General features: G+C 39.6%; 1 protein-coding gene across 1 annotated transcript in view; it reads right to left on the bottom strand.

Moving 5' to 3' along the window:
- The window catches only part of ELP1 (elongator acetyltransferase complex subunit 1), a 65,436-nt gene that overhangs the window by 10,334 nt on the left and 27,195 nt on the right, over positions 1-27,907 (bottom strand). The window contains exons 14-33 of the mRNA XM_050759532.1: positions 27,450-27,632; positions 24,696-24,802; positions 24,289-24,392; positions 23,079-23,132; positions 22,876-22,981; positions 21,933-22,048; positions 21,494-21,567; positions 20,353-20,431; positions 20,183-20,262; positions 18,837-18,974; positions 18,642-18,727; positions 18,183-18,331; positions 15,588-15,711; positions 14,580-14,677; positions 12,797-12,998; positions 10,932-10,993; positions 3,116-3,178; positions 2,361-2,421; positions 688-801; positions 86-197 (exon numbers count right to left, since the gene is read on the bottom strand). Of these exons, the coding sequence (XP_050615489.1) occupies positions 86-197; positions 688-801; positions 2,361-2,421; positions 3,116-3,178; positions 10,932-10,993; positions 12,797-12,998; positions 14,580-14,677; positions 15,588-15,711; positions 18,183-18,331; positions 18,642-18,727; positions 18,837-18,974; positions 20,183-20,262; positions 20,353-20,431; positions 21,494-21,567; positions 21,933-22,048; positions 22,876-22,981; positions 23,079-23,132; positions 24,289-24,392; positions 24,696-24,802; positions 27,450-27,632 (2,112 nt within the window). The remainder of the gene's footprint in view (positions 1-85; positions 198-687; positions 802-2,360; positions 2,422-3,115; positions 3,179-10,931; positions 10,994-12,796; positions 12,999-14,579; positions 14,678-15,587; positions 15,712-18,182; positions 18,332-18,641; positions 18,728-18,836; positions 18,975-20,182; positions 20,263-20,352; positions 20,432-21,493; positions 21,568-21,932; positions 22,049-22,875; positions 22,982-23,078; positions 23,133-24,288; positions 24,393-24,695; positions 24,803-27,449; positions 27,633-27,907) is intronic.

Below are 27,907 nucleotides of genomic sequence, written 5' to 3'. Positions count from 1 at the left end.
TCCCAGTAGAAAACCAACCTATTTGCTTCCACTTTCCCCATATGCCCAGGGCATGGTCAATGTGCTGAATCAATGTGATACGTACGCTGATATCCTGGAGTTACTATGGGAGTATTTGGCACTCATCTCACTGCCACTCACAACACTGCTAGTTTCAGAGAAGAGGTCTGACTCTTGGCCGTGGGGTACCTCATCATCTAGAAAAGAAGAACCAGAAGCAGATGAAAACACTGCCTGCTAATGTGTGGGTTTACTTTCAGGGAGGTAAATGAACTAGAGTCAACGGGGGCATATCAAAGGATGGATGAAAATGATTGCAAAGCTGATCTCAAAATGAATGAGATAATATTAAATACAGTAATTACTAATGTAAATCAGTAGCTTCCTGAACTTTTTTCTGGAAATGAGGAAACTCATTTTGTTAGACACAGAAGTGGTCAGCTGCTCTGGTTGAATGGGGGTCAGTGGGAACGTCGGCAGAGCTCTTCCCGTTCATGCTTGGTCCTGCCCTCACCAGCACACAAACACAGACACAGATGGCCCTGAAGGGGCTCCACAGAGGCCTCACACTTCCCCATGGCACAGTAATCAGACTGCAGGAGGAACACTAAGCAATCGAGAGAATGTGTGGCATTACCCGACCCCCATGGCCCTGCACGTGTCGATGGTCTTCACGCAGACACTCACCCAGGCCTGCCTGCTGGGCTTGCTCCTTGAGCTCTCGAACTACCAGTAAACGTTTCTTGTGGTGACTGAATGTGGCTGTCTGAGAGTCCAGAAATGCCATATAATTTTTCTGGGCTGGAGATGCAGAATGTAAATAGTTTGAGCATGAGGTTTAAGCAGAGAAAAAACTACAGGTGTGGAGCAGTGAAGGAGGGTTAGAATTCTGCAAAAAGAAAGAGGTTACTAGGTTTTTTCCTAGTAGGTTTTTTTTTTCTACTAGGTTACGAATTTTTTTCCTTAATAAGCATTAACAAATTAGAGACTGAAATTCCAGATCTTAGAGTTCATCAATATTATCCCAGAATACGCGCTACCACTGAACTTGTAAAATCACCTGAACGAAGACTTGATACCTAAACCAAGAGAGGATTGGGGGAAAAAAAAAAAACGGTAGGGGGGAAGGGGCGCAGTTAACAAAAGTAAGAAGAAAGTTACCTAAACATTTCTGGCTAAACATCCATCAAAATGCCCATGGACGTGGAAAAAATGTATCTAATGATTTCTGCAAAATATTGTCCAATGGAAAAATACGCAAGAGGAAAATAACACTAGTAGAATACATTTTAAAAAAGCAAAATAGTACTATCCAAGGATGTATTTTATTAATAGGTTTTGGGCCTAGGCAGATGGAGTTATCGGCATTTTTCTAAGAAAGGTTCTCATTAGTGGTGAAAATCCAAGAACTGGTTAGATTATTATAGATGAGGAATCATGCTTTCAGCACTCAGTTAGAGGTACCTAAAGTGAATAACATAAAAAGTACCCCAGCAACGTTTTAATTAGGATGGGGGAAGGGCGGTGCAGACAAGGTAAGAATGTGCATACATGTAAATGTCAGAAAGGCCAGATGTTACTTACAGGGTGGATTTGCATAAAAAGGCAGAGCTTAAAATCAACCACTCCCTAAGGTTTCTGTAGGCCAAACTGATGTCCTTCTCCGCTTCGCTTTTAAGGGGTCACAGTGACCATCTGAGTATTCTAGAACTGGTAATATTCATATGTTCTCCAAGAACCACATACTTCATTTGAAAAGGTAATTTTTAAAAAATACTTTGAAAAAGTTGAAAACTACATAAAAGTTGTAAGAGTTCAATGAACACACATATACCCTTCACCTAGATTTACCAATTATTAACATTTTGACATTTTTTTTGCTTCCTGTTTCTCTGCATGCTTACACATATCCATTATTACTTTTGTGAAACCTTTTAAGAGTAAGGTAGAGATATGATCCTTCATTCCTAAATATTTCAGCATTTATCTCTTAAGAATAACAGGATATTACCTTACATAACCACAACGTGATTATTAAATGCCAGAAATTTATCACCGTTACACTATTATCTAATATAGTTCATATTCAAGTTTACCAACTATTCCCAAATACAAAGATTCTTAATCATATTTGATTACAGGACAGGTTTCTAACATTTAAATATTTTATTTGTTACCATTTAATTACTCAGCATATATAAAAATTCTAGTGAGAATTAAATATTATATCCAATGGGTAATTTTGATTGAGTCTACATGACATATTATTAAAAAAAACACAGTAATAGGAGGAGACTCTCCCGTGTCTCTCTCCTCTCCTTCTTCCAAATGAGGAATTCTATCTAAAATGGAACCCTCACCTTCTAAAATGGAAGGCTTTACGTTGGTTTCTATAATATCCAGTCTGTTATATTTGTATACCTAGAAGGAAAAACACAATAATTTTAGGAAGGAAAACTTCTAGTCATTGGAGAGTTAAGATACTTAGACAGACATGGATTACTTTCAGAGGTCATCAGAATATTTTCCTGAAAAACAGGCCTCCTACAAGGCAGCCAAGGAAATTCAATTCATTTCAGTAAAAAGACAGTAATATTTCAAATGTAGAGGATTAATTCCAAAATATTATCAAGAATGATAAGGCCAGGCACGGTGGCTCACGCCTGTAATCCCAGCACTTTGGGAGGCCAAGACGGACAGATCACGAGGTCAGGAGATTGAGACCAGCCTGACTAACACGGTGAAATCCTGTCTCTACTAAAAATACAAAAAATTAGCCGGGCGTGGCAGCGGGCGCCTGTAGTCTCAGCTACTCGGGAGGCTGAGGCAGGAGAATGGCATGAACCCGGGAGGCGGAGCTTGCAGTGAGACGAGATTGCACCACTGCACTCCAGCCTGGGCGACAGAGCGAGACTCTGTCTCAAAAAATAAACAAATAAAATAAATAAATAAACAAAAATGGTTTTAAAAACACCGTTTTCCTTAAGCCAAGATCCTGACCTATTTCTACTTATTTCACAAGCCTCAGAAGACAAGAGATTCCAACTGATCTGGAATCCCTTGCTCGCCCTCTCTGCTTAGCGCCCAATATCCAGAGGGTTTAAAAGATTCTTACCAGCCTCAAAGCTTCTTCCCAGGCAGCTCCTTCTAACAGCAAGAGCACAGCTTCTTCATAATCCTGACAAGGGAACAGGAAGAAGACAACAGGTGAAGAGAGTGTGTCAGATGTCACCACAGCCAACTGCAAAACTAACCACAGACTTGCCTCTATCTCCCTGGCCAGGGGAGAACTCCTAGTTCTCAACATCAAGCCTATCCTAGAGTTCATGTCTCCATAAATATTGATACAAAAGACAAGGGAGCAGTGTAAATTCTGAAAATAATGACAAAACACAAGCTAAGCATCATCTCTCTGCATGCCTGGACATCAAAACCACCAGAAAGGTCTGTTAGACATGCCTATCTCCCCAGCTTTACTACCAAGTTTGATTCAGCAGGTTTAGGTGGGCTCCAGAATTGTTAACAAGACCACACTTTGAAAAAATAGTAGACTAGAATACCAATCTTCTAAATTTTTTTTTTCTTTTTTTTTTTTTCTCAGACAGGGTCTCACTCTATCGCCCATGCTGGGATGCAGGGGCACAATCATAGCTCACTGCAGCCTTGACCTCTTGGCCTCAAGTGATCCTACTGCCTCAGTCTCCCATGTAGCTGGGACTACAGGCATATGCCACCACACCCAGCTAATTAAAAAAATGTTTTTAGAGACAGTGTCTCACTATGTTGTCCAGGCTGGTCTTGAACTCCTAGCCTCAAGCAATCCTCCTTTCTCAATCTGCCAAGTAGCTGGGATTACAGGCCTTTGCTCCTTTCAAAATTGATTTATCTGGCTTTCTGTTGTTGAGTTGCAGAAGTTCCTTATGTATTCTGGATACTAAACCTTTATCAGATACATGATTTGCAAATATCTTCTTCCATTCTATATGCTGTCTTTTCACATTCTTGACAATGCCCTTGATACACACAAGTTCTTAAATTTTTTTTTTTTTTTTTTTTGAGACGGAGTCTCGCGCTGTCGCCCGGGCTGGAGTGCAGTGGCCGGATCTCAGCTCACTGCAAGCTCCGCCTCCCGGGTTTGCGCCATTCTCCAGCCTCAGCCTCCCGAGTAGCTGGGACTACAGGCGCCCGCCACCTCGCCCGGCTAGTTTTTTGTATTTTTTTAGTAGAGACGGGGTTTCACTGTGTTAGCCAGGATGGTCTGGATCTCCTGACCTCATGATCCGCCCGTCTCGGCCTCCCAAAGTGCTGGGATTACAGGCTTGAGCCACCGCGAAGTTCTTAATTTTTATAAAATCCAATTTATCAATTTATTGATTGTGTTTTTGGTATTAATTCCAACCATCCATTGCCAAATCCAAAGTCATGAAGATTTAACCCTGTTTTCTTCTAAGAGTTTTATAGTTTCGTTTTGGTTTTCTTTGAGACAGGGTCTTACTCTGTCGTCCAGGCTGAAGTGCAGTGGCGTGAACTCAGCTCACTGCAGTCTCAAACTTATGGGCTCAGGAAATCCTCCCACCTTGGCCTCCCAAGGATTTGGGACTACAGGTGCACACCACCATGCCTGGGTAATTGTGTTTTTGTTTTTTGTAGAAACAAGGTCTTTCTATGTTGCCCAGGCTGGTTTCAAACCCCTGGGCTCAAGTGATCCTCCCTCAGCCTCTCAAAAAGTGCTGGAATCACAGGCATGAAACTTTGTGCCCAGCCTTCAAGAGTTTTACAGTTTTAGCTCTTAAATTTTTGTTGTTGATCCATTTTGAGTGGCCAGCAGTTTTTGAAAACTCGGAAAATATTGAATAAAAATCCTTTCCAGCTTCTTTTGAAGAAAAAAAAAAAGAATAAACATGAAAGACAGGTCATTAAAAAATTTCCTTAAGCAATAATTATCACTTAAAGCAAAAGCAATAACAAAGTATTACGGACTGAATACTCTTGTAAGGTTTTTATACTATATATGAAGTGGTATACTATTATCTGAAGATATGGTCAATTAATGATTTTTATTATAAATCCTGGAACAACCACTAAAATACTGAAATGAAGATGTATAGCTAATAAGCCAACAGTGGAGGTAAAATGGAATTATGAAAAATACTAAATCCAAAGAAAGCAAAAAAAGAAAAAACAAGAAACAAAGGATCAATGAAAAAACAGAAAACAAACAGCAAGATTGAAGGTTAAATCTAACTATATTGGTAATCACACTCAATGCAAATGTCTAAACCCTCCGATTAAAAGGCAGAGATTGTCAAATTAGATTTAAAAAAAAAAAGAAACAACTATTGCTATCGACAAGGAACCCATCTTCAAAATGAAGACTACATTCAGATAGATTAAAAGTAAAAGGATAGAAAAAGATACGCAATGAAAAGTCTAACCAAGAGAAAGGTGGAAAAGCTATACTAATAACATTAAAGTCGAATTCAGAATTAGAAATAGTAACAGAGAAAGATGGATATCAAAATGAATACATCTAGGACATACCCGTAAGCATGTATGCACCTATAACAGAGCTTCAAAACACGTGAAGCAAACACTGGTAGAACGAAAGGAGAAATAGACAAATAAATTATTGCAGCGGGAGATTTTAACACTTTCCCAGTCACTGATGGAGCAAGTAGTGAGGAACCAATAAGGATATAAAAAACTAGAACAGCATGATCAACCTAATCTAACTGACATTTATAGAACACTCCATTCAATAATAGTAGCTTTCATATTATTTTCAAATACACACACAACATTCTGTAAAACAGCCCATATTATAAATTAAAACAAATTATAAATTTAAATTAATAAAATGCATGCTCTCTACTCACAACAAAATTAAAGTAGAAATTAATAACAAAAAGATGGCTGGCAAATCTCCAATATCTGCAAGTTAAACATATATATATATAAATTTTTTTTTTGAGATGGAGTCTCACTCTGTCACCCAGGCTGGAGTGCAATGGTGTGATCTTGCCTCACTGCAAGCTCCGCCTCCCAGGTTCATGCCATTCCCCTGCCTTAGCCCCCTGAGTAGCTGGGACTACAGGCACCCACCACCATGCCCGGCTAATTTTTGGTATTTTTAGCAGAGATGGGGTTTCACAGTGTTAGCCAGGATGGTCTCAATCTCCTGACCTGGTGATCCACCCACCTCGGCCTCCCAAAGTGCTGGGATTACAGGCGTGAGCCACCGGGCCCGGCAAACATACTTCTAAATAAGCCAAGGGTCAATAAAGAAATCACAAGGGAAATCAGAAAACGAAAACAAAACATTTCAAAATTTGTATAATGTAACTAAAACGGTGCTTGAGGAAAATTATGGCATTATACGCTTAAACTATAAAGTAAGGAATCATCTCAAATCAATGGCTTTAAGCCATCACCTTGGCCAGGCCAAGTGGCTTACGCATGGAATCCCAGCACTCTGGGAGGCAGAGGCAGAGGGATCCCTTGAGACCAGGAGTTTCAGACCAGTGTGGGCAACAGAGTAACACCCCATCTCTACAAAAAAAATTAAAAATTAGCCAGGCATGGTGGCATGCACCTGTAATCCAAACTACTCTGGAGGCTGAGGGGGGACGATAGCTTGAGCCTAGGAGTTTGAGACTGCAGTGAGCCATGATCGTGCCCCTGCACTCCAGCCTGAGAAGACTGGGACTCTGTTTCTTTAAAAAAAAAAAAAAAAAAAAAAAAAAGCCATCATCTTAAGAAACTAGAAAAATAAAGAGCAAATAAAATAATAAACAGAAAATAATTTTAAAAATTAATGATATAGAATACAGAAAAATCATAGAGAAAAACAATGAAATGTTTCATTCTTTAATAAGATCAATAAAATTGATAAACCTCTGGCCAGAATAATCAGAAAAAAAGAAGACACATCAATATCTAGAATGAAAGACAAGACGTCACCATAGACCCTATGGACAATAAAATAAGAGAATACTACAAACACTTTATGCCAATAAATCTGACAATTTAGATGAAATGAACAAATTCTTTGAAAGACATAAACTACCAATGCTCATTCCAGAAGACACAGATAACCTTGAATAGGCTAATGTCTACTAAAGTAACTGAATTAATAGTGGAAAACTTTCATTACAGAAACCCCCTGGCCCAGACGGACTTACTGGTATATTCTACTAAACGTGTGAGGAAAAAAATATCTCCCAAGAGCTGAGCTGTCAGGTATTGGAGTAGCTGACCAAAGCAACAAGTCAAAAATGAGTTAAGCCTTCAGGCATTGCATTGGTATAAGCAAGAGGCTAAAACCAGGGAAAGCACCAACTCTCTCTGTTCCATTTTTTCCCAAAGAACAACTCACTATTCAAGAGTCAGCTGGATCCACACAGACATGAGGGTTGGTTCACTGTTGAAGGAGCTTGAAAAAAAAGGCTTTAGCAGTTTGATGGATCTTGGGGGTATGGGTGCAAAGGAAGGGGGCTAAGGGTGGAAAAGTACTGGGTAGTGAGTCACAGTGGGAAAAAATGTTAAGGTTTTTCCATTCCTTCTTACATAAAGAGGACTTGGCAGAGGTGCCTGAAGAAGACCTTGGCCCATGGCCTCAGATAGAGACCTAGGAATGAAAGCGCCAGGACTCTGAATGCAAATACTGTTTACAGGAGCATGACTAACAGGGGGCCCTGAGTCCTTGCTTGCAACTCCCTTTAGAAACTGTAATGCATTGGCAGTACGCCAAGCCTGGTGTGGGGAGGGCAGCTCTTCCTCATGTGGCCTCCTAGGTAAAGTCTGTAATTGTTTATGGTCAGGTCTGAAACATCACACATAGGTTTTTAACCATGAGTCAGACTCTCATACCAACTCTTCATGAAATCCTCCAGAAAACAGAAGTATAAAGAACACCACCCCTCATTTTATGACAGCAGCATTATCCTGATACCCAAAACATGGCAAAGACACTAAAAAACTACAAACCAATATCCCTCATGAACACAAACACAAAAATCCTCAAGAAAATTTTAGTAAATCTAATCTACCAGGAGAGAAAAAGGATAATAAATATATAATACCAAGTGGGGTTGAACCCAGAGATGCAAGGTTGGTTTAACAGTAGAGAAAATCAATCACCTAGTCCACCATATCACTGGTCTAAAAACAAAAAATCATCATAGTTGAAAATGCATTTGACAAAATTCAACACCCATTCATGATAAAAAAAAAAAAAAAAAAAAAAAAAAAACTCTCAGAACAAGGAATAGAAGGGGATTTCCTCAAATAAGAGGGCAGGAATCTGCAATTTTTTCCTGTAAAAGGTTAGACAGTAAATATTTTAGGCCTTACGGACCAAATTATCTCTGTCACAACTCTTTAACTCTGCTGCTGTGGTGTAAAAGCAGCCATAGACAAGATGTAAACTAATGAGCATGGCTATGCTCCAATAAAACTTTATTTACAAAACGGGTGATAAGCTGACTTTGTCACAGGTTGTAGTTTGCCAACTCTGCAATAGAGAGCATTAAAAAAAAAAAAAAAAAAAAAAAAAAAAAAAGCAAATATCAGGCCAGGCACGGGGGCTCATACCTGTAATCCCAGCACTTTGGGAGGCTGAGACAGGTAAACTGCTTGAACCCAAGAGTTCAAGACCAGCCTGGGCAACATGGCAAAATCCCATCCCTACAAAAATTACGAAAATTAGCCAGGCATTGTGGCATGTGCCTGTAGTCCCAGCTACTCAGGAGGCTGAGGTGGGAGGATCACCTGAGCCCAGGAGGTCAAGGTTGTAGTGAGCTGAGATCACACCACTGCACTCCAGCCTGGGTGACAGAGCAAGACTCTGTCTCAAAAATAAAATAAAATAGAATCAAATTTTTAAAAAGCAAATATGATACTTAATGATAAAAGACAACTGAATTTTCTCCAACAACAGGAAAAAGGCAAGGATGTTCACTCTTAACACTTCTATTCAACATCACATTGGAAGCCTTAGAAAATGCAATAGAGATAGAGAAAAAAGTACTGATTGTAAGAAAGACATAAAACTGTATTTATAGAAACTGTGTATGTTAATGTAGAAAATCCTAGAGAATACACCCAAAAGCTTCTAGAGCTAATAAATGAGTTTAACAAGGTTGCAGGATACAAGGTCAATAAAATGAAATTAAAAGCTAGTCAAGCCTTGAGATGATGCCAGCCCCGGCCAATACCTTAAATGCAGCCTTGTAAAGGACTCACCTGAGCCAGAGGCCCCAGCTAAGCCCAGCCAAGATTCTTGGCCCATTGAAACAGTGGGATAATAGGGTCTGTTGTTTTAAGCTGCCAGCTTTTAAGGTAAGTTGTTACATAGCAATAGATAATACATCTAGTGTCACAGTAATACACCCAGTGTTGGTGAGTATAGGAGCCACTGATGCCCTCTCACATATCACTGGTGGGAACGCAAAATGATACGGCCACTGCAGATTAGTTCTGCAGCTCCTTAAAAAGCTAAACATCCACTTACCACGGGATGTAGCATTCCCACTCCCATCCCCACGAAGACCTGTACTAGAATGTCCACGGCTGCGTTATTCATAATAACCCCAAACTGAAAACAATCCAAATGTACATCAACTGGTGAACAGATCCACAAATTCTGACATATTCATACAATGGGATACTACTCAGCAATACAAAGGAATAAACTATAACATGGATGCATCTCCAATGCACTATGTGAGTGAAAGAAGCCAGACTAAAAAGACTACATACCATATGGCTCTGTTTATATGAAATTCTAGATAATGCGAAACTTTACTGACTGATCAGTTTGCCAAAGGCTGGCAGTGGAGGGAGAAGGCTGACTGCAAAAGGGGAAGTAGGGAATTTTGGGGGGTGTTAGAAATGTTCTACATCATGAGTACAATGGTGGTCACACAACTACAAACATCTGTCAAAATGTACTCAATTCTTCATCTAAAATTGGTGAATTAACTTCATTATTTGTAAATTATACATCTGTACCACACATAATTTTATTGTATGTAAATTAGACAAAATAAGGTTATGCATTAATCTTCATTTACAAAGAAAAAAAGATAATGGCATCTTATCCATTTAATTAACCCTCTATGTGGTATATCTTTCCACCCCAACCTCTCTACTCTTTTAGGTATGTTTCATTCACTGATTATTTTCAACTCAATCACCCAACAAATACTCTCTCCAGGATCTAATGATACAAAATTTTAGTTATCTTCTTTCACTCACTGTTATTTCATAAGAGACAATTGAATATTTTTAAAGCACAATTAAGTTACATAATGTGCTCTCAGTAACAACTGTAAAAAACACTCTCATCAAAGGTCAAAACTCTACAAGGCAATAATCCCTGGTGTCAACTGTGCACCTGTGTACTGTTAGTCTGTGGCCAGCGTTACTGCAGTGTTCTTATTTCCATAATAAATCCTATAATACTACCAAATGCTCATATGGGTACTTATCCTTATAATCTGCTGTAAAACTGGAACCTCCAGCTCCCCGAGGTAAAAGAGACATTTCCAATGGAGAGAATGGGAGTAAAAGCCAAGAATATGTAGTCTTCAATGATCCTGTTTTATAATGGTCCTTTCTCATTGTTTCTACTTTGGCAAACTCAATTTTTAAAAGCACAAAGACCTTTAGAGGTAATTAAGTACTTTCTACCAAGGTCAAACCACTAGTATGTTAAAGTACAGCCCTTTCATATTCTACCTCACAAAACTGATAGATGTACTAAATTTAGACTTCCAAGTCAAGCCAGCAAGATAAGACTGCTGGGGCAAACACTATCTCTGGACTTAATAATTATGCACAGTTCCTTTAACTTTCATCATCACTAAGATCATGAGAAGACCTTTCTTGCTGACTAGGGGGTTTATTTAGAAGGGAGAAATTGAGTTTACCTGGGCATACTGTTCCAAAACCATGGCTGCGTCAATGTGCTTCCTCTGCTCAACCAGCTTTCCTGTAGAGACAATAAGCAGCAGTTGACTACAAAGTTAAACAGATTCTTTGGCTCAAGTGCTTCTTTAATATGTCTTCATTATGCATGAAACTATGTACTTTCCGAATTTCTGTGAGGGAATAGGGATATACAACATAGAGTCCTATCTTAAATGGCAGCTAGAATCTAAAATTAGCACAGGAATTGAAAATCATATACAGCCAAAATTAGCCTTGAAAGATGCTTCCAAGGCATGTACATGGGAAAATGACCTGGTATCTCTCACAAACCCACTTCGTCCCTTAACAGCAAGAAACCACTATTTCTTTGGTTGAACACTAGATGGAGGTAGCTGACTTATGTCTGAGTCATGCAGTGTCTTTAGATCCTAGACTTAGCCCAGTTGAGATAAATCACACTGAGAGGCACAGAGAACCCGAGGCTTTCGAAGGGGCTGGCAGATTCTGGTCTCTCATTGCATGCTCACTCCAGGGCATATATCACTAAAAAAGGTAGGTAAAATCACCTCCACTATTTAAATAGTTACCTTTTCTTTCTTTCGCTCTCTTGTGTAAACTGCCTATGTTAAATGTACACACAGAGTGACTCCAGTGTGTAACATTTCTCAAACATCTTTGACCACTGCCCTCCCCACCTACTTTTGCTAAACATCTGAGAAAACTAGAAATACTCCATTATAAGACATGGGAAATAGCAAGCTAAGAGCTGTAAAGAATAGAAGACAAAGATCCAAGAACAGAGATAGAAGGTATAAACAACCAATATCATAAATTTCTAAAGCAGAAAGGAACAATGGAGACTGAACAAACAACTAAAAGGCCTGAAATAAGGAATTCTTGACATTTGTAAAAAGAGGCCAGCTTGGAAATGGAGGGATTTGGGAAGGGCTAATAACCAGAAAAAGAAAAGTGATAATCCCATGCATTGTTATAATCCTAAGAAAAAAAGAATAATGCAAATGACAAAGAAGGACAGGTACATAAATTTAACAGGATAGAGTATGGAATTTTTTTAGGACTGCTTTTTATTTTTTTCTTTGAGATCTCAACAATATTTACAAGTTAGAGGAAAAAATATACTAGTCATTGCTTTACTTCAAGCACTGCTGAGAGGACCAGAGCTTCTGCTCATCTCTTTTCACAGGTGTCCTTACCCTTTCCTCCACTCTAGTACTAGATCCTGGTACCAGCCTCACCTCTGGTTCGGGCAACCCTTGTCCCTGATGCAGCTAAACTGCCTTTGCTTTCAGAATGCTTGGACATTTGGCCTTTTTTTCCCCCCACCTCATTCCTGGCTATTCCAACAACCTACTGGCTATACCAGAATGGACCCATCCCAAAATTCATCTTTACTTTCTTACAGGGCATAGCCCATCCAGCCACATGGTGTGGCCGAGATGGAATAGAAGGTGATAGTTTAACTTCCATCCAGGTCATTTCCAACTTAAAAGTAAATGTTTTACCATGACTCTAACTTCTCCCCAGTCTGCTTCCTTCCCCACAGATGTGGAGATAACCCAGCTACAACCATTTACCTAAAAGGATGCAGAGCCACACAACGGAAGGGCCGATCAATCCCTATGGCAGAGAGAAATAAACATCTTTCCATATTGGGTCACTGCATTCTGGGACTCTTGTTGTAGTAGCTTATCCTTTAAAGCATTCTAAATTAATTTTTATCAGTGAGAACGAGACTGTCTCAGGGTATTCTGCCCTGAATTTATTTGCAAAATTACCAAACAACACAAAGAAATAAATGTTTTAAAACCTTTGTAGATGTAGACATCTAAATGATTGTACTTACCGGCCAGAGTTCTGCCGAGGCCAGCCAGCTGGTCTTCGGTAAAGTGAAGCTGGGCTGCCACACAGAGGGCTTGCTTCCAGTTGCCACACGTCAGAAAGGCTGACAGAGCTTTCTCGTGGGCACCGCAACGGGCAAACATGAGCCCCGCTGGCTCATACATGTGCTCCTGCATCAGGTGTTCCCCATAAGCAATGCTGATATCCTGTGACAAGAGGAGATTTAGGACTGAGGAGGAAACGTGACAATCATTTCTCTAAAGCTCCAGTGTAGCTGCCTTAGTTCCTATACTTCAAACTCCCTTGAAAGAATTCCCTGGGAAAATCTTACAGTTGACCAGTTAGTGCAATCATTTTTTCATTCAAAACCTTACTGAGGATGTGCCATGTATTCACTCAACAAATAATTACTCTTAACTACATATGCACCATTCTGAGCAGTATGGATAATATAGCAAGGCAAAAAATAAAAGCAAACAAATGAAAAACCATATAAGAACCACCACCAAGTTGCTGCTCTTATAGTAACAGAGGATGGACTGATGGACAAAATACGGTCTATAGCATAATGGCAAAGGTGGGTTAAGGGACAGAGGACAGTCTCCTCGTAGCCCTCAGGGAGTGTGAGCTCTGAAGGCTGTCAGGAGAATAAACCACGTGACGAGATAGGTGACAGCGTACAGGCAGAGAGCACAGAAGGCACCATGGCCACGCAGCAGGAATGTGTATGGCAGGTCTGAGGAGCAACGGGACGGCCAGTGTGACTGGAGCAAAGTGAGTGTGGGAGAGAACAGAAAACAAGGGCGAAGAGGCAGCCACTGGCCAAATCCTCGATTCTCCAGGCTGGATGTTAGGCAGAGATGCAGACAGGAATACAACATGGAGTCCCTGCCCTTAAGAAGCCCCACAGCCTGGTGGAGGAGACAAAGCAGCTAATCGGCAGTTCGACAAACGCAATCACCAAGGTGAGGGCAGGCTGCTCTGGGAGCTCAGTGTTTGGCGCCTGGTCCGCGAATTGCATTCAGGAGTAACCCAAGGGTTCTGATGGACAAGTGGGGCTAAAGGAAGGCTGGTGGGTAAAGAGATGGCAGAGGAATCACAGGATGTGACATCTGTAGAACTACCTACAAGTAACTGGGAACGTGGACAGTGGCAGAAGCTGGTGCTGAAGAAACTGGCAGGCTTGATCACAGAAAGATGTGTATGTAGTCTGAGGACAAATTGAAAATGGTGATGCTGGTGGCATGGTAGACTAGTGGCTAATAGCATGGGCAGGGTGATCGGGCAGCCTGGGTTCTGTATCCCAGGTCCAGCACTCTGTAGCTCCGGATCCTCAGGCAAGTTGCTTCCTCATCTACAAAGTGTGCACAGCACCCCATTAGGCTGTCAAGAAGATCACATAACACATTTAGCTTATAAGCATGTGTGGTATATTAAAAAAAGCTAAAGGGATGCTTTTTTAAACAAACAAAACTTTCCCTTTATGCTGAAACATATGGGAAAGATCTGTACTTGTTAGGATGATCAGTCTCACAGCAGTGAGGTTGGACAAGAGGAGGGGTGGGAAGGAAGCAGGAAACCCCACAGGGAAGGTGCTATGGTATTGCAGATGAGGAATCAGAGAACACGTCAGGACCATTCTCCCAGATAAGAAGTTCAAATTGAGGCTAATCAGTTTTACGATAAATTTTGAAGCCAAGAATGGTGTTATGAACTCAAGATCCCCACTCCTTTCCAACTAAAGCAAAAAGCAAAACCAGGACAGCCTCATTTCACACACCACATACCTGGTACTGTTGTGAGCTTGGTGAATATAACTTCAGAGCTTCATTATACAAGTTTTTATCTTTTATCAAGTTCAAGCATTCTGGGAAGTACTCAGGTCCTGCAGGAATAAGAGTCACACAAAGACAGGCTTAAGACATGGGAAGCATAATGGACTTCATTTATACCAGTGGTCACCAAACAAAATCAATGAGGGACTTTTTAAGACCTAAATAATCAGAGAATCTGAAGAACAGGATCCTGGAATTTGAATTTTTAATGAGCACCACTGCAGATTCTGAGGCAAGAGAAGCACTGATTGGGATCAGCGTCCTACTTAAGAGTCCCAGCTTTCCAGCCCGGTGTTTTCTCAGCCTCCTTGAAAAGACATCGCCTGGGAAGCTTATTAGACACATGCACACCTCAGTCCTATCCCAGATCAGCTGAATCAGATTCTCCAAGGATGCCAGCAGCTGAAGGCTTAACATGCACCCCAGGTGATTTTTCCTTCCCCTCCAACCCCACCCCGCCAGTCCTCAGTAAAGAATCACAACTGTTACAGCATGAGAAGAACAAATGGCACCCCATCACTGTCAACTAAAACTGTGTCTTGCAGGGCATGGGGAGGTGGCCTCATCACTCACTCCAGACAAGCAGAGTTTCCCTGACATATCTGCAAACAGCACGAGAAGGAAGAACTGTCAACCAATTTTGATTCTGAGACACTGACGTTAATTTCACAGGTGCTCATTCTTAACCAAACAAGGTTAAGAAAAGGTGCTCATTCTTAACCATAAAAGGACCTGCTCGACGTTCTTACCTAGGGAGCTCTTCCAGTTCATTAAAAGTGATTTCTTTACCTTCAGCTTTTCAGAATACACGACAAAACAAGGTGAGCATACATCATTGTTAGAGTTTTCAGGAGTAGGAAGTGAAATCAATCACTGTCTAAACTAACAGTTTAATTTATACCTTGCCTAGTTCCAAAGAAGATCTAAAGTAGAGATGAACATACTAATCCCCATGCTTACCACATTTGCTGAGGTGGCCAATGGCTTTTTCATATCGTTTCAAGTATTTGTCTATAGTAAACCGCTGATAATTAGTTTCCATTTTCTTAAGTGTATTAAGAAATGGAAGATACTCTTTGGGATCCTAAAAAAATGATTAATGAGAACTTTATTACTTGTGATATTTTTATATACAGCAATATAAATAGCATTTATATATAGCATTTATATATAGCAATATAGCAATAATAGCTATATATATAGCTATATACATAATAGCTATATATATAATAGCTATATATAGCTATTATTGCTATAGCATTTATATACAGCAACAAATAGCATTTATATACAGCAATAAACCCAAAGCTACATAATTTTTAAATGTATATTATATATTAACTACATATTATATAATATATAAAATCAAACTACAGTCGTTCCCCAGTATACATGGGGAATTGGTTCCAGGACGCCCCAAGGATACCAAAATCCAAGCATACTCCAGTCCTACATTTGACCCCATGGAGTCTGGATACACAAAAAGTTGGCTCTCTGTATCTGCAAGTTTTAAATCCTGCAAATATTGTACTTTTGATCCACACTGATTGTGGATGCAGAACCTGTGGACAAAAAGGGCCAACTGTATTTGCGAGAGATCTCCATTTAGATAAACCCACACAGTTCACACTCGCACAGTTGAAACTCACGTTGTGCAAGGGTCAGCTGAACACCAAACAAGTTTTGGTAAAAATGCTTTCACATACAGATATTAAGTTACATTTGGAACAACAGTAACTTCCTTAACTAAGTCTCACAGTATCATTTATTTCATAGGCTAGTAAGGGAAATAAGGTTTCAGTCTACAAGATATTCAACAAATGCATGTAAGCTTCTCCTAAAAGTCTAAGACATTGCTGTTTTCATGATATTCCATGCCCTCCTGAAAAGATCACATTAAAACAAAAAATAAAATTATACTGAGTTGGACACCAAACTCTGAGACCCTGCCAACCTAGTATTTACTGGCCCTATCATCTCCGGCTCTGTGCCATGCCCTGTAAGCAAACTGCTCTTCTTCCTAATGGAGAGGTGTTCCTGTTTTTAACGCAACTTCCCTGCAGGCGCTGTGTGCAACAGAAGCATATAGGAGGGTCACCTCACCCAGTCCCTGAAGGCAAGCATGAATGGCTTACTGGGAAGAGGCCACCTTGGCATCCTTTAACCTAGATTAGTGAGAATGAGCCAGGTGAATGGTGAGGGTGGAAACAGTCAAAGCCCATGGGTGGCAGAAGTAATGCTGCCTACCAAGGCATGTGGTGGCTGGTGGTGGTGAGGGGCGAGGGAAGGGGGACAAAAGCATTGTCTTTCCTCCATGGGCGGAGGAAAAAAAGACAATACCAAGAAGTGAGAATGGAAAGATACACAGAGGCCAGGTCAAGGAAGGGTTTCTAAGCAGTATTATGGCTTCTGAATTTTATCCTCGTAACAATGGGAGCTTATGAAAGATTTTTTTTTTTTTTTTTTTTTGAGACAGTCTCGCTCTGTCGCCCAGGCTGGAGTGCAGTGGCCGGATTTCAGCTCACTGCAAGCTCCGCCTCCCGGGTTCATGCCATTCTCATGCCTCAGCCTCCCGAGTAGCTGGGACTACAGGCGCCCGCCACCTTGCCCAGCTAGTTTTTTGTATTTTTTAGTAGAGATGGGGTTTCACCGTGTTAGCCAGGATGGTCTCGATCTCCTGACCTTGTGATCTGCCCATCTTGGCCTCCCAAAGTGCTGGGATTACAGGCTTGAGTCACCACGCCCGGCGCTCATGAAAGATTTTAAGCAGAGATGAAGGATCTGATTTTCCTTTTTGGAGAAATCATGGGGAAGAGACTGAGTCTGCAAAAAACTAGATAAAAATAAGCATACCAGGGGTGCTCAAAGTTTTTGATCATAGCACATGTACCAACATAGGAAAGGAGGCCATGAGCCTTCTGTGCTCCATGTGCCCACCCTCCACTAGAAAAAAGAGCCATGTGAGAAAGAACTGGAGTGGAACATGAATCACTTGTTACATTTCCTTTACAAGAGAAGAAATTAGCTCACACATATGCCCATCATCTTAAAAATAACCATGTAAATTTAGACTGTACGCGGTGGTTCACACCTGTAATCCTGCACTTTGGGAGGCCGAGGCGGGCGGATCACAAGGTCAGAAGATTGAGACCATCCTGGCTAACACGGTGAAACCCCGTCTCTACTAAAAATAAAAAAATTAGCCTGGCGTGGTGACAGGCACCTGTAGTCCCAGGTACTCGGGAGACTGAGGCAGGAGAATGGCATGAACTGAGGAGGCGGAGCTTGCAGTGAGCCGAGATCATACCACTGCACTCCAGCCTGGGAGACAGAGCAAGACTCTGTCTCAAAAAAAAGCCATGTAATTTTACTTCACTTCCTCAATCTCATAATCCAGAGGCTTAGGAACGTGGGCCCTAGAAACTCACAGATCTGTCTCCAGCCCTGCACTCACAGGGTGATAGCAGAAAAGATACTGCACTACCAGAAGCAGTGTTTCACATACAAAGTTTGGTTCTTATATATAAACAAGAACCAAGTAACAACTCCACATACCTTCTGTGACTTCTCAGCTACCATGAGGACCAAATCAAAGTCATAGGTGCCAAGAGAATGATCATATAGTTCATTAACATCTACCAGAAGCAGCAAATATTTCAGGGCCTCTTCAGCACTCACAGCATCAGGATCAGAGGGAGCATTTCCTAACAGTGTTTAGAAAATAAAACAGAATACAACCATTTGGGGAAAAAACCCGCAGACCCAGCAATATAACCAAAAAGACAATAACTTTTTCTCAACAGAACTGGACATCAGAAGAATTATATACACTTCTGATACTTTTAGATATGCTTTAGAGGGCAGCCCTGAAAAAAACCGACATGGATCTTAAAATGGCAACTAAAAGGTCACGTATTAAATCTGTGGTGTGGCAATGACATGGTGATGGTCACCTGCAGAAGACTAGTGGCAGTCACGGCCACGTTAGCACTTTCTCTGTGAGCGGATCTCTACCTTGAAGCTCGTGTACTTTCTGCAGTACAATTTCCAGTTCTGGGGTTGTCTTCTTTACATGAGATGTAAGTATGGAGAGGCAGTATCTGAGGTAATAAGTGAAGAACACCAGAATGAGAAAGACGAATAGGCTGGACAAGGACAACTACACACTTCTGTTTTTAAAAGGATGCCTCCTGGTGACAGCATACGTACTTATGAGGATTTATGCTCTCCATGACTGCTCTCAGAGCATCGCAGACAAGGTCTAGTTTTTTCCCGTCAGGACCCCTGGATAGGTGGACACTGCTGGTAACTGGTGGAGGGTACATGGTCTTTGTGACATCTTCTTCTCTAAGAACAGGTGTGTATGGAAAGGTCATCAACAACATGTAGCCCAGCGATCAAATTACTAACATACACCTGGCATGCTGATGATGATAAATAAAAATGACTTTTGGAAGTGTTGAATTATAAAAATATTGAGAAATAAAACATGTCCACAAAAGACTTATACAAATGTTTGTAGATGTTTCAGTCACATGAGCCCCAAACAGGGCACAATCCAGGTGTCCAGCAACAGGGGAATGAATAAGCAAATAGTGGTGTATTTATACAATGGCACACTACTGAGCCATAAAAGACGAATGAGCTAGTGATACATAGAAAAACACAGATGAATTTCAAGACAATGTGCTGAATGAAAGCAGCTTTATGCAGAAGAGTAATACTGTATGCTTCCATTTAGGTGAAGTTCTTGAACAGGCAAAACTGATTTATGGTGAAAGATTCAGAAGGGTAGTTGCCTGGGAAATGGGACAGGGACTGACTGAAAAGGAATTTGATGCATCTTTCTGAAAAGGAATAAATGCCCTCTAACTTGATAGAGGTTCATTCAGGTTACATGAAGTATACATTTGCCAAAACTCACTAAATGACACACTTAAGATTTGGACATTTCACTGTAGATAAATATGACCTTAAAAAATGCAACAAAACCATCCCACACACAAAGAATGCCCTCTAGTTAATGATATATAAGAAGTACAGGGGGTAGAGTGGACTGATGTCTACAACTCACTTAGAAATTTGTCTACAAACAAGATGAATGATGGATGGACAGATTATACAGCATGAGAATGCATATACAGAAAAATATAAACTGGCGAATCCAGGTAGGGTATATATAGGCTGCTTACTGGACAATTCTCTCAACTTTTCTCTATTTTGAAAGTGTTTCATTAAAAAGTTGAGGGGAAAGATCATCAGAGAGAAAGATGCCATTTGATTTCAATCTCCTAAGAAAAAAAAATAGTTCTATATGTATATCTAAAAATCAAGTCAAATAATTCTGAATGACATATTTTAAAGACATAGTTTTAAACAGGCTGTTTTAAAAAGAAAGGAAAAGAGCAAAAAACCAACTGGCATCTAAGAGTTATAGCAATTTTTTAAAATGCACGGTAAGTAATTTTTCTTCTCTAGCTATTTATATTTGATTTCTTTAACAAGAAGAGAGAAAATTATGGAAAAGATACTCATGAATTATTCAGAATACTTACTTCAATTCTGTAAAAAACAAATTAATATGATTCACAGAATCTATCTGTTTAATGAAGGTTTCCACATTTTCGAGAAACACCTACCAAAAGAAGGGACAAAACACCTTCGTTCAGATCACATTAGTTCAAGTACAAAGTGAGCTGGAGTGGATGGCAGCGTAGAAAGTTACCTTAGGGTTATGATCATAAATCAGATTGAGATTGATTCGCAGTTTTCTCATGCATTCAAATGCCTCTTTAAACATAAGTCTGTGAGGAGACAGAGAAAAAACAGAACAGGTATTCACAAAAACTGAGCTCCACGGACCCAGTATATTTTCATTAGGATACAAACCAGTTATAATCAGATTACAGCCCCAGTGCCAATCTACTATTACTGAATTTCTACTCTGAAATTACAGAATACAAAAATCAGGTACCACATTCTTTTACCTTCTTAAAAGGTGTGATTTATTCATCATGGCTGTCTGAGAACTACATCTTCACATACATACAACAGAAAATCATTACAGAAGGCCAGCCACGGTGGTTCACACCTGTAATCCTAGCACTTTGGAAAGCCGAGGTGGGCAGATCACTTGAGGTCAGGAGTTTGAGACCAGCCTGGCCAACATGGTGAAACCCTGTCTCTACTAAAAATACAAAAAAAAATTAGCCAGGCATGGTAGTGCATGCCTGTAATCCTAGCTATGCAGGAGGCTGAGGTGGGAGGACTGCTTGAACCCAGGAGGCAGAGGTTGCAGTGAGCCGAGATTGTGCCACTGCACTCCAGTCTGGGTAACAGAGCAAGACTCTGAATCAAAAATAAAGAAAATCATCATGGAATTTAGGTCTCCTTTTTAAACAAAATATTAGTATAGATCTTTCTAATACAAAGTTTCCTCCAAATAGGTTCAGAAAATCAGTCACTTCCTTCACAAGAGTGGCTCAGTCTTTTTTGGGTCATAGTCCCCTCTGTAAATCTGTTGAAAGCTGTGGGCTTTCTACTTGGATAAATACACAAAGACAAAGTTTGGTGTGTACTATCTCCCTGGGTTCACAGGCCGCCTAAAACCCAGAGGTGTTCCCTCAGGTTAAGAGAAGCCCTCCTTTATATGATGAGCGTCACGATTCTTTCTGCTAGGAATCTCCACTACAAAATACTGTATTAAAGTCAAAAAGTTAAAAAAAAGAAAAAAAAAAAAAGCGTCCCTAAGAATCTGATGATATAGGTAATGAGTGCTTTACATACTTTTAAGTTCTCAAAATTGTAATAAAATACTTATTGTCTATCACAAGCCAACTAGTCGCAAACAGTACAATGGCACTTACTTGTCCAACCACTTCCGAATCTGAGCTAAAACCAGGGCTCGATGATGAACAACTTCTAAGTTTCCCCTTGGCATCTTAAATAAATTAAAGTAATAACATTTTTAATTAAGTAGAAAACATTTAAATAGCCAGGATACAGAATTTTACCTAACTCTTCACAGAGAACTACCACAACTCTCTAAAATGAGCACACTTTTAGCAGAATCTGGTTGTTCTCTATATTTATCTTGACTTTCAAGAAAAGTTTCCCTTTGAGCCTTACTGGTCACAGCCTGTATCAATACTACTTTGAATAAAGTGAACAGAAAGCTATCAAGGAAAGGTTTACAATAAATGATACAAAGAATAAGAGAGCCTAAAATACAACCTGAAAGAATTATGCTTGGTACTTGGCTGAATGACAATTAGACTATCTATCTTGTCTGAAAAACCAGCTTACCTGTAACACAAGCTTTGTGTCCTGGGGCACAACAGTGACAATCCGTGAACCCCTTTCCACTTTCCGCAGAACTTCCCCATTGGACACGTGATTGCTGCTCAGGCCAGCCTGTAATGCTAAACACACCATTAACTAATAAGACTTAATTATCACAATAAGCCACTCTCCATTAATTGCAATTGAAACCACACATACTATGTGAAATAGAAGAGAACAAATAACAACCATGTGCCTTAGCTCTCCCACTGAACCTCAACACTATCAGCCCTGCTGATGAACATGCCCTCTCTCTTACAGAGCCCTCACGCATATTCACATACACAGCTTCTCAAATGATCTGGAGAAACACAGTAAGAATCGGGGCAACTTCTCTATTTCTTAGCATTATCAGTGTACTATAATCATATCAATGAAAGGAAGATTCCCTATTTCCAAGTTGGAAGCAAAGAAAATAAGCTGGCTTTTTAGAATAAGGAAGACACACACACATACACGCCACACACGCAGAGATAGACAGGGCATGGAACAGAAGACAAAATGCAGCCAATATCCTACAAACCACGAGATGGAGCCCAGATGTAAAGTGGAGGGTGGGCACAGTGGGAAAAGACTACACAGAAGGTAAAACATTTGGGATCTACATAGTAATTCCAAATAAAATATTAGATCAATTACATAATAAAATTTCCTGAAAAATTTTTCAGTTTAGAATGTGCTGCTTAAGGAAGGAACTCCCTTCCTTGGATGTCTTTACTAAAGTGCAGAATGATTTAACTGAGACATTATGTTGAGATTAGGGTCTAAGTAAAATAACTCTAAAGATTTTCTCCAGCATAGGATTCCTTGATAAAAAGCCAAAGTATATGAAGAATTCAAAAAGTCATCAAGACTCCAAAAGACATTGGAGGTGGGACCATTTCTATTTTATACATTGAAAACTTACTTTTAAATGAAGCATCCCTCAGGCAAAAACACTGGCAGGTATGGGAATGGGTTGTCAACAATAAAAACTCATCATATACTGCAAATGACGTGACATTTGACGCAACCTACAAGAGAAGACCAGAAAGGCATGGGGGAAAGGCAGCTTGATTACTCGGAGCCAACACTGTGAAAAGGATCCAATACCAAACCAAGCCTTGATACCTCAATGTCATTGATGAAAAAGCGACACCGGTCAGTCAGACCAAGGACACATTCCTGCAAAGAAATAAAACTGAAATCATAAGCAACTCTATTTCAAATCAGTTAAACCTACCTTTTCTATCACATAGTTCTACCGCCCTATAATTTCACACCTAAGTTCCTGTAATCAGGACTAAAAATACCTAAAACGCAGCTGGCCCAGTGCAAAATGGAATGTGAAGCCATCCAATCCATCAGTGAGCCCTGACATCTCCATCTCCTACATATATCTCAAACCCATCTCCTTTTTCCCCTCACTAACTCCACTCAACCTGTGTTGATTCCATATTCCAATCTTGTCACTCTCTAACCAGCTCTCTTCTGGGCAGCCAGAATCACTGTCCAAACCATGAAGCAGAACACATTACTCTGTTGATTAAAAATCACTAGAAGTTTCTAATCTTTGTTCAATTAAAAAACCCAAACTCCCTTCTCTGACTGTCATTGAGCTCCGGCCACAATGCTTCCATTCAGTCCCTTGAATAAGATGAGTTCTTGCTAAGTTCAAGGAGTTTGTTCTTCCTTCTGCCTGGAGAGAGAGCCTTCTTTTTCTTCACATCTCAGCACACACCTCACTGACTCCGAGAGGCCTTCCTGGACCACCAAATGCAGGACTCTCATTCTTATAGCCACCATCCTCAAATTACCCCTCAAACATCTCAGTATTCTCTACCAGCACACCCTGTCTATTTCCATCACACTCCCAACAAAGGGAATTATTACATTGAAATTAATAGATCACAAATTCCAGAAGAGCAGGAATTAGTTAAGTGGTTTTGTTTTCCAACCACTGTATTCTACCATCCACCACAATTACAGGCATTCTAATATGTGTTGAATAAAAATCTACTAAAACTATTTTCAAGATCATATTTCTGTTTTCCTCAAAAGATATTAAATAAAATTAACTTTGAATGATTTGTACGGCTAGGGATAAAAGGTTGCTAATCACATATATTATCTCATTTAGTCTTCTGAACCTTGATAGATAGATATTGATTTGCCCATTTTATAGATGAATAAGGTGTGGCTTATGAAAGTGAGATCATTTCCCACTATTGCCTAGGCATTTAGTGGAGACCCAAGTCCACCTCCAAAGCCCACTTTCTTTCTACCTAATGCCATCAGTCCCTGGGTAACTAAGTAAGTTTCCTGCTCCGTGTTCACTTACCTCTTCTCCAATCATGGCCAATTCGGTCTGGGTGCATGGATAAGGAAACCGAACAGGAAATCCACCAGAGTTCCTCCATGGTTTAACAGCCAGAGAAGGTGACTCTGCAGGATTAACAGATCTACTTTACAAATAGCTGATGTGCTCTTTGTAAAAACCATCAACATCAATACTTGCTAAAACACTCAACATGCAATTTCAATCACTTTTGTAAGAGTACGTTAGTTCATTAAAAGAGGAAACAGGAGTAGAATACACCTGCCAATTCCACTCTAAAGCTTAGGGTTTTCCAGGATAGTTAAAAGACCTGACAATCAATGTTGTACTGACAAGATCCAAGTACATGTTCTTAAGAACTAAGCATCTATGTAAGTCATAATATGCTTTCCTAACACCTTGATACTCACCCCAAAGGTACTTAAATATCTGGCCATCAGCCAGCTGTAATGCTACTGACTTGGTCTTGGAATTGCAACATAGACCGATTATGACCCCATCCACTGTTGCAGATGAACTGACAAAAACAAAAAAAAAAAGAGGAGGGTGTGTAAATCTTTTTTTCTCAAAAATAGTAACATTTCACTGATTTTGAAAATCAACAATCTCCTTTTGGTGCTGCACTATTTCAATACAATGTAGACTAAGTACATATATACAGACCCAATACTACACACACACACACACACACACACACACACTTACACACTTAGAGACAGATGGATGGTTGGATGAATAGATAAAACTATTCTAAACCAAAGCCCAGATAAAGCCACATCTGCTACATGACACCATTTTCCACAAACCCAATAAGGCAATAAGACAGTTATTTACACTGTGAAGTCATCACTCCTCTTCTGGCCACAACTTACTGCAACTTATTACAATGTATTGCCTTCACTAGACATGGATGGTACCAATATCATTTCTGTCTGCTTAAAATAGTTAAAGCAGCTCCTCTGTAGGAAAATGAGCACACTCAATGTCTGTATCACTAGCATATCGATTGATGGAAAATTGGAGATTTTCACTAACGAGATCAAGGGAATATGTTATCACCGTTACATTTTTTCCCTGAGTCAATGGAGATAAGTAAAATTTCACTTTTTTTTTTTTTTTTTTTTTTTTTGACAGTATCTTGCTCTGTTGCCCAGGCTGAAATGCAGTTGACGCAGTCATAGCTCACTGCAATCTCAACCCCCTAGGCTCAAGTGATCTCCCACCTCAGCTTCTCAAGTAGCTTGGACCATAGCCACAGAAGCAGAATTTCTTAAAAGAGAAGGAAGAGGTAGTGATTAAAAAAAAAAAAAAAAAAAAAGGAGACAAAAAGGTAGTGATAAAAATAAATGATGTTAATGGGAACATTTAATTCAAAGTTTTTAACCAATCTACAAAAAAACTAAAAATTATAACAATAGGGACTTCCTCTACAAATGCCTCACATTTTGTGAGGATAAACTATCTGTCAGGAAGAGAACAAACTCTAGAGCTAGACTGGCTGGGATTCGATCCTGGCTCCACCTGCATGATCTCAGGCAAGTTACCTAACTGTTCCATGTCTTAGTTGCCCCATCTGTAAAATGATGGTGCAAATAGCACATACTTTAAAGAGGTATTATGAGAAATAAATAAGCTAAGACAGAGAAAGGACTTAGAAAAGTACTTTTTACAAAGTACAAGCTACAGTAAATGTAGACTACTTAATTGAGGGACTTTGAAGTTCTCAAAAGCATTAATATTTTATATGAACAAAACAGTCTTTTTGAGAAACAAAAGTCAAAGCAGTAGAAATATACTGTAAATGACTTCTCATTTCCTTTATAGCAAATGAGATGACTGCATCAAGCTTTTGTTTCTACAAGCTAATGATGAAGAATTTCAAATCTGAAGAAGTAGAAACTTAAGTAAATTGCTCTGCTTTTCAAAAGGTAATCTACTGGCTTACTTTAAGTGCTACATATTTCTAGAACATATTCTGCATTTGGACATGTTAACAAAAGGCTTTTTCAAAATATCACGAAGCACTATGAGTCAAAGAGTAGGAGCAAATGACTGCATTAAAATGTTTTATGTCTGTAAATGTATGTAATGTATATATAAAGGAAAGGTTCCTAATTTTGCAACAACGTTTCTCAGAAGAGAAATCTCACCAGTAGGGCTTTAATTACAAATTAATCTGGGGATCAGTATCAGTGGCCAAAGGTGCCAAGTCTTGACACTGGAAACAAGGAGTTCTGGGAACTGGCTAGAAAATGTTCTCTACTACACAACAGGGCTTGCATTTCAGAGAACAGCATTCATTAACTGAAACCTGTTACATAATGAAGATATAGTCAGGAATCAAAACAAAACTCAGGCCCAGAGAACAAAGAAGAATAGAGACTTTCTAACGGTAAATGTAGTCAAGTACACAATAGGATATAAAGAAGAGGAGGCTGGAAGAAGCATTTTGAAGTCACCACATCAAAACAAAGCATATATACGCAGCTATGCATCATTTAACGATGGGGATATGTCTGAGAAATGTGTTGTTAGGTGATTTCATCATTGTGCAAACATCATACAGTACTTACACAAACCTAGGTGGTATAGCCTACTACACCCCTAGGCTATGGGGTATGGCCTATTGCTACTAGGCTACAAACCTGGACAGTGTGTTACTTTACAGAATACTACAGGCAATTGTAATACAATGTCAAGTATTTGTGTATCTAAACATGGAAAAGGTATGCACACACACACACACACACATCCATGTATATATATACGCATGACTGCATTTATACAAAATTTCTTCCTATCACATTAGCCCATGAGAATTAGCCACTCTAATTATGCTTCACAGTTATTAAAATCAATTGTAACATATAACAAACATCCTGGAAAAACGTGAGTAGATGCTGAATTAAAATATTTAACACATCTTTAAAAAGTTGCTTCATCTATTAATATTTATCCTATTTTCCACTACTTTTTGATATACTTTTGGTCTGTTATTTTGACATGGCTCAAAACTAGATTTAATCTTTTTAAGTGCGTCTAACAAGAAAGCTACTGCTCCTCAACCTTGCTCAATGGAAGTCAAAAAAAGTTGTATCATCATAAAAGACAAAAACCTAACTCCATTTGCTTAACACGCGGAGTACAGGGAAAAACTGCAATACCTGACATTGAGCTGTCCATGCTCTTCATCCATCTCAGAAGAAGCTGCAGTCAAATGGTGAATGACAGATCGGGGACTGGACTCACTGTGGCTTACAGCCAGGAAGAGGTCTTCTTCAATCCAAGTGAGAAGGCCTAGTTTCAGTGGGTTTACGTCTTCATCTTCATTATTCTCAAACTGAATTCTGTTTTAAATATTGAAGAATATCCAAGACATGAATAAAACTTAAAAACCACTGAGATGTTCCTGGATGAAGGAAGACTGAAGCATCTTGTATACAGTCAACTCCTAATTATTTGGAGGGACAAAACCTGAGATATTACCAAATACTAGAAAACCTAAAATTAATGTTTGTCTGGCTTAAGAATATGTTTTTATATTTTCCTTAGATTTCTCATACCCCGAAATCTTTCGATTTGAAGAGAACACTTGAGGAAACTGACTACACAAGAAAATTAC

Source organism: Macaca thibetana, chromosome 15 (assembly GCF_024542745.1).
Source record: "Macaca thibetana thibetana isolate TM-01 chromosome 15, ASM2454274v1, whole genome shotgun sequence".
NCBI classification, from domain to species: Eukaryota; Metazoa; Chordata; class Mammalia; order Primates; family Cercopithecidae; genus Macaca; species Macaca thibetana.
This window is presented reverse-complemented; position numbering and strand designations above follow the sequence as displayed.